General features: G+C 41.0%; 1 protein-coding gene across 2 annotated transcripts in view; it reads left to right on the top strand.

Moving 5' to 3' along the window:
* Tor1aip1 (torsin 1A interacting protein 1) overlaps window positions 1–11544 on the top strand; it is a 28571-nt gene extending 17027 nt beyond the window's left edge. For both annotated transcript variants that reach the window (XM_021197535.2, XM_021197533.2), the window contains 4 exons: window positions 1133–1174; window positions 1806–1874; window positions 6200–6256; window positions 10041–11544. In XM_021197535.2, the coding sequence (XP_021053194.1) occupies window positions 1133–1174; window positions 1806–1874; window positions 6200–6256; window positions 10041–10822 (950 nt within the window). In that variant the 3' untranslated portion in view covers window positions 10823–11544. The remainder of the gene's footprint in view (window positions 1–1132; window positions 1175–1805; window positions 1875–6199; window positions 6257–10040) is intronic.
* Window positions 11545–12075: the final 531 nt, after the last annotated feature.

Raw genomic sequence — 12075 nt, 5'->3', positions numbered from 1 at the left:
AAGTGGATGCTCACAGTCATCTATAGGATGGAACACAGGGCCCCCAATGGAGGAACTAGAGAAAGTACCCAAGGAGCTGAAGGGGTCTGCAACCCTATAGGTGGAACAACAATGTGAACTAACCAGTACCCCCAGAGCTCGTGTCCATAAACACATTTTCTAACGAGTACTTTTTTAGTATTTGATCTGAGAGAAACTGTGTGTGTGTGTGTGTGTGTGTGTGTGTGTGTGTGTGTATGTGTGTATACATATATGTCCATTATTTTCACACATGCAAACACCCATTTTTAAATATCTGATATGCAGGATATCTGATATGAGATTCCCTGGTGGGGATTACGACCCACAGTTGGAAACCACTGTTCTAGAAGGAAGAGTTGGTTTGAGATTACAGTTCCAAAGGGTTAAAATCCATGTTGTCAGAGCGAAGGCATGGCAGCAGGAATTGCTGGGAGCTTGCATCTCAAACTGCAAGCAGGAGACAGTGAGATCACACATAAAAGTTCAGAACCTCTGTCCCCCAGTGACACAAACAAAGCCATGCCCCCAAACTTCCCCAACAAGTGCTGTCCCAAGACTTGTGGTGGCCATCTCATCAGACGCCACAGCCTGGTCAGTTGATGATGGGCTTTCCTTTTCCTTTCTGTGCTGGGAATGAAAGCCTCGTGCACACAGAGGGAGTGCTTTGCCACTGAGAGCCTGGTGCACACAGAGGGAGTGCTTTGCCACTGAGCCACATCTTCAGCATAGCCATTGTCAGAGTAATGAACCGAGAGCTGATGTCTTATCATTGTCCAGTGCTAGATGTTTCTAGTTTAGAAAAAGGGAAATGAGATGGGAAGATGACTCTGGTTAAATGTGCTTGCAGAGGATAGGAGTTCAGTTCCTAGCACCACAGTGGACAACGCAAAACCACCTGTGACTCCACCCTCAGAAGATCTAACACCTGCTTCTGCAGGCACCAGCACCAACATACACATGCACACAAAAGGGAAAAATACCTATTTACTGTGTGTTTGACTGGTGAGAGGGTTGGACCTGGTTTCTTTATCTGGTAGGTAGGTGAAATGGCTGTGGTAGATCCTGTCTTTGTTCCCAGTGTTCTCTGACTTACTCCTTTTCTCTGTTCTAGGTCAGGACTTCCCAGCTCATGAGAATCGGCCATTACTGCTGAGTAAGTTCTCTATTTCAGTCAGCCCTCTTCCTGCTTTGTTCAGCCAATAAACAATCCCAACATGGCCAAACTTGATGACACACACCTTTAATTCCATCAAAGACAGGAGGGTTTCTGAGTTCCAGACTACCCTGGTCTACAGAGTGAGGTCTAGGACAGCCAGAGCTACACAGAGAAACCCCGACTCAAGAGACCAAATAAATAAAGTTATAATTTGATTTTAAATCATTTCACCTCAGCTTTTGAAGTCTATCACACAATGGTCCTGTATGTAATAATTACTCTGATGTGGCGTTCTATTCTGGGCTGTTTTAGCCTCAATAATTTACTTGGAGGGTAATTGCCCAACTTTTCTTCTTAAATGTAATTAGAATCCAATGGGTAGTTTTGAACTCAGTGTTAGATCAGAGTAAAGATGTACAAGGTAGTTTTATCTAGTGAGCGGTTATTTCTGTCTGAGGGAAGGCTTTTGTCGTCACTCGTCTGATCCCAGGGAGTTACCTTTTACTTCAGGGGCTTTTACCTTTGGTGTGTTCCTCCTGCTTTCCCTTCCTGTTATATTTATTATATATGTTGAACTATGTTATAAATTTAGTATATGAAATGATGTGCTTATATGTTTTTGTTTCAGCCTCAGGATATCAGAAAAACCCTCAGGAGTGGGTTGACCAAGCTGTAAGGATGAGGGGTAGAATGGCGTGTAAGTACTTCCCTCTCTTTCCTGCTGTACTTTGTTGACTATCTAACATAACAAATACAGCGCTCTTCAGGTAAGTACTAACAGTCAGCTCTGCTCCTAGATGAGATTGCCAGTGCAGCCAGTACAGTGTAGGAAGTGGCATTTGAAAACCAGTGGGGGCCGTTCCCAGGCCTCACACCTCACGAGCTAGCAGCTAATAACTTCAGGAGTGTGTGTGTGTGTGTGTGTGTGTGTGTGTTTTCTAGTGGACTCCATATGGATGAGCACTCTACTACAGCCTTCTTTGCCCCTTATTTCATGTCATAAAGGCTGAAAATTCACAAATAGTATTTTCATGATTATGTTTAGGGTAGCACAAATGTCACTGAATGGAAGAAAGATCTGTTGGGCTAATGCCCTCTTCGGGTGTGTCTGAAGACAATAACAGTACACTCATATACATAAAATAAATAAATCTTTTTTTAATAAATCTGTACATTGATGTGACAAAATGACCATACTTTGAGCTCAGTCTGTCATTATGTCTGTAGAAATACATCCACATTAGTGCTGAAGATGTAGCTAAAGTGGTAGGGCATTTGGCCAGCATGCATAAAACACTGGGTTCAGTCACCAAGATGAACAAGAAAACCAGGAAATGAAGTCAAGTCAGTTATTGATTATGTCTGTATTGGCTGTGTGAACTGTCCATTCTGTTTTCTGCCTTGCATGGTGCTTCGTTCCTCACCCTCCCACACCACAGCATTTGTTTTTGGGGCTTGAGAACAGTGTTTCACTCTACGGCCCACATTGTGTAGAACGCCATCCTTTAGCCTCAGCTGCTCAGGAGTTGGGGTTTTAGAATGGTGTGTACCATCACACCAGACTGTATAAAACCCTCACATTAATCTTGTTGCTCGAGGAAGGAATGACACACTTAGAGATTGTGGTAATCTCTAATGATTACAATTTACTTTTCTTTAGCAGAGGCTGTATTCCACTCTTTTGGTTTTTCAAGACAGGGTTTCCTGTGTAGCCTTGACTGTCCTGGAACTTACTCTGTAGACCAGGCTGGCCTCAAACTCAGAAAGCCTCCTGCCTCTGCCTCCCGAGTGCTGGGATTAAAGGCGTGCGCCACCACGCATTCCACTCTTAAACAAGCTATTAGCCGAATAAAATGAGAACCCCCTTTCCTCCTGCCTTCCCTTTGGCTGTTGTTTTTCACTGTTGTGTGTACCTGATATTAGAAAAGCATTTCCTCTTAAAATTTGTTCTTCATTGCCTCTTATACTTAGGAAACCAAGTACTAATTATTCAGATTATTAGAATTAATGAAAATCTTTTTTTTTGTACTTTTAAATTTGACAGACAACATCTCTCTCTCTGTAGTCATGACTGTCCTGGAACTCACTATGTAGGCCAAACTGACCTTGAGAGCTCCACCTGCCTCTGCCCCCTGAATGAAAATTAAAATCTAAGAGGTAGCACTTGAAAGTAGTAAGTGCAGTAATGGCAGTCTGTATACCATGAAAACTTCAGAGCTTCTTGGGGTATTTCTTATTTTGTAATACTGTATTCCAGGAAATATATAGCAAAGAAAAAATTTTATATGCATTGATACCAGAGAAAAATTTTAAACTTTGTTTAGATTAAGTTTTGCTTCAAGTGTGTGTGTGTGTGTGTGTGTGTGTGTGTGTGTGTGTGTGTGTGTCCATGAGCTGGAAGAGGGCTTTGGTTCTCTCGGAGCTGGAGTTATAGGCAGTAGGTTTCAGGAACTGAACTCAGATCCTCTGTAAAAGTACCAAATACCCTTAACTGCTGAGCTGCCACTTCAGCTGGAGACTGAAGTGTGTGTGTTGTATTGCACAGAAGTATAGTACCTTCAGAGGTTAGAAGAGGGTGACAGATCCTGTGGAGCTAGAGCTATGAACTCCCTGATGGGAGATTTAGATTTTCGTCCTCTGGAAGAGCAGTCTCCGCTATCAGTGATATCTCTCAAAACCCCTTTCTCCAAGACATTGCTCATTGTGGAAGGAAACTGCTGCTACCATTATTTGTGAGAGAGGGGTCTTAGCTGTATAGCCCTGGCTGGCCTGAAATTAAGTCACCATGACCTGCTCATTGTTTTTTGTTTGTTTGTTTGTTTGTTTTTGACACCAAATTTATAGTTAAGTTTTAGAATTTTGTGTTTGCATTCCTACTCATCTTACATTAATTACATTTACTATGAGTTCAATACTTATAACTACCGTACCTAGGTATTGTACTAAATTTTGAGAGTGTTGTAGAAAAATGGCATGCAAGAAATATGCATGCATCAAGTTGAGTATAGTAGTGCACACTTATAATTGGGCTGCCTAAACAGGAGGTTTGAAGACACCCTGGGCTACATATCTAGACCAAGGAAAGAAAGATTATTAGTCCATTAACAGAGTTTTGTTTAGTATAGAACAATGACAAGGATGAAAATATTTGTAACAGTAAAAGACACCAATGGTGATTTTGTAGCAGCCTTTACATAATTACTCTTCAGTCCAAGCTAGTTGTTGAAACTTTTGTCTCAGGTGTTTGCTTAGCTTTTGGTTGCTGCTGCTTTGGTTTTTGGACAGGGTCTCACATAGCCAGCTCTAGCCCACTCCTTGTCTTCGTGCCACCTCTGAGTGCTTGATCTTAGTTGTGCACCATTGTGTGTGTCTGAACTGTTCTCTTTCTCTCTCATATTTTTCTTTCTTTTTTCTTTTTTCTTTTTTGTTTTTTTTTTTTTCAAGACAGGGTTTCGCTGTGTAGCCCTGGCTGTCCTGGAACTCACTTTGTAGACCAGGCTGGCCTTGAACCCAGAAATCAGCCTACCTCTGCCTCCAAGTGCTGGGATTAAAGGTGCGTGCCACCACCTCCTGGCCACATAATTGTTAATGCTTACTTATATCATGTAAAAATCAATAACTGGCAGATTCATGGCCCTGCACTCTTGACTCTTATGGAGTAACTTCTGCTGTAACTTTGGGCTTGAAAATCTCTATAGATTTTCATGTTTCTCTTACTGCTTTTAGTGATTTAGTAAGGAAGAGAGAATACCTCAGCAGTTTATACATAACAGGCTTAAAGTATGTTTATAGTCCATGGATTACATACATAATGTGTACAACACATATTTAATACTTATTAGTCATATCCATCATAAAAAGTAGAACATCTCAGAACTGCCATATCCCATTTATCTTTGTAATCATGTAATGAGGTCTTTTAAGATGAGCACCTGATGTATTGGGGGCCTTTTTAGTGTTTGGTTTTAATAGTGCATTTGTAACCTATGGCATAATTTAAATGTTCCTAATAGTTTCATGAGCAGAATTGGTAACCCAGAGAGAGTTAGCATGATGTCACTTTGTCCTGTTTGTTTGTTGAGTGTTTCAGTTTTGTTTCTGTTTTCTGGTCATATGACTCAAGGCAGTTTCTGTGTCTTAGCAGTACTAACTTTATTCCTGTGATCTAGTCCAGTGTTTCTCAAGCACAAGGAAGATCATTTATCTGTTCAGAAGTTGTCCATATCAGTTACTGCAGGCAAGTGGTAGATGGATTTGATAACAAATGGAGGCCAATACCAGTGAAGTTGTTGGGCCTCTCTGTCTCTTGACAGACTTTTTGTTTTGTTTTGTTTTGTTTTGTTTTATAAGATTTAAAAAATATTAACTAAGAATTTGGTTTTTAAGTTTTTGGTTTTTTTCGAGACAGGGTTTCTTTGTGTAGTCCTGGCTGTCCTGGAACTCTCTTTGTAGACCAGGCTGGCCTCGAACTCAGAAATCCACCTGCCTCTGCCTCCCAAGTGCTGGAATTAAAGGCGTGCGTCACCACGTCCGGCTAATTAAGAATTTAAATGGCCAGAATCCTAGAGAAACTATTTCAGTCATTCTAAGATAGAAAATAATGAGGATTTAAGATTACGTTTTATATGGAAATTCCTTATTCCATGTAATTTAGTAATTAATAATTACATTTTCCTCTTCCTTACAATGCCTTCACAGGTAGCAGTTTTGTGAGTAGTCATTTTCCAGATGATTTCAGGCTTCTATTAGGGTGTACATGGTTTTTTGCCCTCTTACCTTCGTTCCAGGGTTACCATTCCTAACACGTAAGCTGCAAGGCTTTCTCTCTCTACACTGAGTGTGTAAATGTACTAGATTAGCGTTGCTTGATTAACTGTGAAGGACCTCAGTGTAGCAGGCGTTTGGAGATTCTGCCTCACCTACTACCTCTGCTTGACCTCTGCATTTTCTTTTCTGTAATGAAAATACGTTGGCAAATAAACCATAAAATTAATTGTCTTCTGAAATTACTTTTTATTTTAGATAACAACATTCAGAAATCCAACTTTGGAAACCAGTCTCCATCAACCTCCAGGCAACGTAAGTCTAATGGCTGCACGGGTCAACCTTGATAGCTTCGATTTACAACAATTTTTGACAGCAGTATAACTTAGTGCTATTTGAAGCTTCATATAAGTACTTCTGTGGAAAAAGTATATACTATATCAGCAGGAAAATCCTGTGGAGGCAAACCATATGAAACATCTAGTTTCCTCTTGTCTTTATTGTTCATAGTACCAAAAATAAATGTTGATAAGTAGGGCTGGAGAGATTGTTTGGTGAATAAAATCTTACTGTTCGAGCCTCAGCACCAAAGTTCAGACTCTGGAACCACATAAAGGTGGCAGAGAAAAGCAACTCAGCAAAGCTACACTCTGACCTCCACGCACATGCCTACCCCACCACGGCTGTGCTCACACACGGCACTAATAAGTCTGTTAGTGAGTAAGCAACCCTTACCGTTACACTGAAGTAGGCCAGATTAGCAGGAAGGGAGCGGATAGTGTGATTGGAACAAATGCTGCACGTTTTGAAGTCACAGAGGTGTATTTGAACTAAACTGGAACACTTACCTTGTATACAGCCTTGAAGAATTTTCTTATTCCCAAAGCCTGTTACCTTGAATAATAAGTACTAAGCAATTATTAGTGATTCTCAAATCTTTGTGTCTCACTACATTTTTAAAAATACCTACAAAGAGTTTGAATTAATTTATAAATGACAGGATTCTTTTTTGTGGATGATTGTCCCTATCTACTCATCAGTTGATGGACATTTGAGTTGTCTCCACTGCTTGGCTCTTCTGCATCATTACTATAGTGAACCTGAGATGCAAATGTCTCCTCCACATACTGAATTCATCTCTTTGGATACATACCCAGCATTGGAGTTGCAGGATCACATAGTAGTTTTAAAAAGTGGGTTAAACCTACTCATATTTACCCAGACATTAATCTCTAGTTTAATAAACTTTACTTGGACTCTCATACCCACTTCTGTTTTTAGATACCTAAAAATATTATTCAGATATGAAGAATTTTAAAAGCCTTTTTATGGAATTGTGAACTTTCTTTGCAACATTGCATAACTGACAGTAAATACTAGTGAGGTTGTAGGGGGAGCAAGAGTCCTTACTCACTCCTAATGGGAGGATAAAGGTTTCCCAGAAGCTACAGAGCTGCCATAGACCCAGTTATACCCCCTGGGTATACAGCCAAAGAGCTCCATGCCCTGCCACAGACACTCTTGTGTGTCCATCCATGTTCAACGCTGTTCTATTTACGACAGCAAGAAAGTAGAACCAGCCTGTACGTCCATCAGCAGGGTAATGGGAATGGGAATGGGTAATGAAAATGTGCTACGCATGCACATACACACACACACACACACACGGACTTTTTTTCAGATATAAAAAAAGGTGTAATTAAGGAATTTTCAAGGAAGTGGATGTGCCTGGAAAGTATAGCGTTAAGGAAGGTGGCTCAAACTCAGACAGAAACTGTATGTTCTTTTATATGCAGACTCTAGCCTGAAATGTATCAGTGTATACATCATGTATGTATCATGTGTATAAATTATAATATGCTTAAGCATATGTACATATAAATAAATGTAAGTGTGGGTAAAGCATAATATACCAGAAGGAAAACTGAGAGGGGTAAGACTAAGTGCTCAGGAAGGATGAAGGAGGTGGAAGTGGGCGGGCAGAGGACACAGAACAGCAGGAAAAGCAGCAGCCTGAAACAGGAAACCAGAAACTGTTAGTGAGGATTTTTTCTCTTAAACTTCATTGTCATTTTCTAAAATTGTTTTAGTTGGTACTTCCTTTTTGCTGTCTTTTTTTGGGGGGGGGGTGTCGGCGGGGGCAAGCTTTTATGTAGTCATTGTAGACCTTGAATTCACTATGTAGCTGATGCTGGCCTTGAACTCTTGATGCTATTGGCTGTACCTTCCAAGTGCTGAGGTTACAGGCATGTGCCACCACATCTTGCTTAAATTCTTAGAATTTGAATAAAATGTCGTGCATTAGTCATTAGAAAATACTGATTCACTAAGGTATCAGATTTTCACTAGGCATGGTGGGAATCTGAAGTAGGAGAGTCATGCCTGACTCACAGAGTGAGACTTCATCTTTGAAGCAGTATATGCAGCCAGGGATATCGATATCCCAGGGGTAATCCTAGCACTCAGGAGGAAGACAGGAGGATCGCCCATGAGTTTGAGTCAGCCTGGTCTACATAGTGAGTTTCAGACTAGTCAGGGTTACATAGTGAGACCTCCTCTCACGAAAACAAAGTAAATGGTATGTGCATTTTCTGAATGTTGACACACTGTGTACAGTGTAAAAGATTGCATTTGTTAATATCACTATCAAACTCAAGATCTTTCAAGAATTAAATGTTGCCAGGAGTGGTGATGCATGCCTGTAATCCCAGTCCTAGGGATGATAGTTGGGTAGTGAGGAGCAGTGTGAGGACTGGCATGAGTTCAGTGCCCTGACTCACAAAATAATGTTAATATTAACTAAGTTAAGATATAGGGGGCTGGTAAGATGGCTCTTGTACACAGGTCTAAATCTGAGTTTAGTCGTCTAGACCCACATGGTAGAGGAAAGTGCTGGGATTAACAACACCTGGCATCTGCCATTCATTTTTAACCTCGTATGGTAGCAGAGAAAACTACAATGACTGTGCTAAGACAGCTAATTCAGTCCCCAGTGACCCCTGCCTCAGCATCTGAAGATTTCCCGTGTTAGCTGATTCATCACCAGGAAAAGTATCACCCATGCAAAAAACAAAAATGTCTTACTATCAACTTTAGGGACCACACCTACCAAGTAGTGTTTAAGAGAGATTCAGGCTGTACTCTGAGATCTGCTGCTCCAGAATGTTCCTAGTACATCTATTTACTAAAGTAATTAATAAGGAAAAGGTTCGGAAGTGGCTTTATTGGTAAATGAAGTGATCTACAAAATTGCTGTGGAAATGGAAAAACATTCTGTAAATGAAATGATGTAATTATCTCCAGTAATATGGACAGGTTGTGTACTGTCCAGAGTTGTATACTGTTGGCCTGCATGCCACAAAGGAAGCTATCAGTACAGCAAATTCACATGGACTAGTACACATGTTGCCATAGCATACGGAAAGCATACCAAACCTTACTTATGTACTTGAGAAATACTCTACCCTCGGTAGGTGGCCATGTTAAAACTGCTGGGCCTCTGGATGGAACAGTGCTTTATAAAGCAGCCATTATTTACTTCCTACCTATTAGAAAATGCTCCTAAGTCTTGTTTTATAAAGTTTGGCTTTTGAAGTTATATGTACACATTTCGTATTTAAATTATTTTTCTTTAGAAACCATTGTTTTTCTTACATTTATGATATATATCCATAACTTAGGCATGTGAGATTTATTGAAGAGGATATTTTTATTTCTTAAGAAAAAAAAAAACATTACCAGCTCCCCCTTTTTAAAGTTCTCCCCCTTAGTCAGATATAGACACACCTTCAACGCCAGCACTCAAGAGGCAGAGGCAGGGAGTTTGACACTAACCTGCTCTTCATGCTGAATTCTGGGCAAACGCAAGCATGGGACTGCAGATCCAGCTCGGCAGTTAAGAACATGCACTTCTCATGCAGAGGACCCAGTTTATCCCAGCACCCATCAGGCTCACAGTCGTCACCTGGGACTGTAATAGGAGGTTCCATTACACTCAGCCTCTGTATCCACACACATATATACACACACAAAAAGAAATCACTCCCCCTTGAATCTAAGAAAATATGACATATATATGTCCTTTTTTCTCTCTGAGCAGAAGTGGCTGTACAACCCCCAAATGAATCTTCTGTCAAGATAAAGTGGTATGTGCTGGGACTTGTTGCCACCGTTGCAGTATTATTTTGGTCCTTTTCTACCCCTGCGGTGGAAACCACTGCTGTTCAAGAATTCCAGAACCAGATGAAACAACTCCAGTCTAAGTACCAGAGTCAAAACGAGAAGCTGTGGAAGAGAGGCACAACCTTCCTAGAAAAACATCTGAATAGCTCCCTCCCTCGGCCCCAGCCTGCCATCCTGTTGCTCACTGCAGCTCAAGATGCTGCAGAAGTGCTCAAGTGTCTGAGTGAACAAATTGCCGACGCCTACTCTTCCTTCCGTAGTGTCCGTGCCATCCGGATTGACGGGGCAGGTAAAGCTGCTCAGGACAGTGACATTGTCAAGCATGAAGTCGATCAGGAGCTGACTGATGGATTTAGAAATGGCCAGAATGCAGCTGTGGTACACCGCTTCGAATCCCTGCCTGCTGGCTCAACCTTGATCTTCTATAAATACTGTGACCATGAAAATGCAGCCTTCAAAGATGTAGCCCTCGTCCTGACTGTACTGTTGGAGGAGAAGACGCTGGAAGCCAGTCTAGGCCTAAAGGAAATTGAAGAGAAAGTGAGGGATTTCCTTAAAGTCAAGTTCACCAGCTCTAGCACGGCCAACTCCTACAATCACATGGACCCAGACAAGCTGAATGGGCTCTGGAGCCGCATCTCCCACCTCGTGCTGCCTGTGCAGCCTGAGAACGCTCTGAAAGCAGGCAGCTGCTTATAAGGGAGAGAAGCGAAAACCCATCTCGGATTTGAACAATTTTCAGACCTTGTAACCAGAGATGGAATTTGGAACAGTTTTTGAAAACTGGTTTCTTTTTAAAGGAAGTAAAGTTCATACATAAAAGTGGAATAACTAAATCATTAATCAGCCTAATTATCTGTGATTTGAGAGAATTGTTTCTCTATTTCCACTCTAAACCATGTTAAAGGTATTTAGCATAGTGTACAGTATATGTAGTTCCCGAGTGTCTGCCTTGATTCTGGCCAAATCATTCTTGCTGTGGTGTGACCAGTGAGAAGGACTAGGTTCCTCTCTCAAAGAATCAGCTTTATATTTAACTTTGGATTTATATGTGTTTGTGATTTTATTAATGGCTGACAGCTCTCTAATTGTAGCTGTGGATTCCCCATTATCTTTTCTCTCATACCATTTAAATGTGTGATCCTTAGCTCCTACCTATAAAAACAGAACTGGGTGTGTGGTTTAGCCAGCCCCTCCCTCACTGGTCTTTAGAGAGGGGAGGAGGGATTTGGAGGTAGAAAGAGAAGAGAAATTGTTCAATAGAGAAGGAAAAGGAAGAAGGGAAAAAAGATAGTTGCAAGCTGGACACGGTAAACCTCAACCTGTGATCTGTCTCAGTATTGTCTCAGGGGAGTCAGGAGGAGCAGAAGTTCAAGGCCAGCCTCATCTAGTTAGTGGGGTTTCTGCCACCCTGGGCTACATGAGACACTGTCTTTAAAACAAAACAAAAACAAAAAACAAAAAAAAAAATTAAAACTCAAAATGAAACTTTACTTTTTAAAAAAAGAAACATAAAAGTGACAACAAGCCTGTGAGAGGTAGTCACGCAGGCCCGCCTAGGCTGCGGCCTCAAGCTGTTACAATTTGCTTTTTCTGTTTGTGTTCTTGGTGTTAGGCTAAAGCTCAGTGGTAGAGCATTAGCCCAGCCTGTGCAATACCCTGGATTCAATAACCAGCATTCCACACGCCTGTCATCTCAGCACTCATCAAATTGAGGCTGTAGTTAGTATCTTGAATTGAAAGCCAGCCTGGAGTATATATATATATATATCAAGAACCTAATTCACCCCACTCCCCAGTACAAAAAGAGTTCCATGGTCCTCCCAAGATTATTTAATTTTGTATATTATGCAGTGTATTTCCTTACTTAGCTCTTATCAATTTGAAAGGTAGGCAAATTCAAAGCATTCTCTTTGATAATACCTGACAGTTTTTGTCCTAAAGAAAATACA

Source organism: Mus pahari, chromosome 5 (assembly GCF_900095145.1).
Source record: "Mus pahari chromosome 5, PAHARI_EIJ_v1.1, whole genome shotgun sequence".
Taxonomy (NCBI): Eukaryota; Metazoa; Chordata; class Mammalia; order Rodentia; family Muridae; genus Mus; species Mus pahari.
Note: the sequence above shows the minus strand (reverse complement) of the source record. Positions and strands in the feature narration are given on the sequence as shown.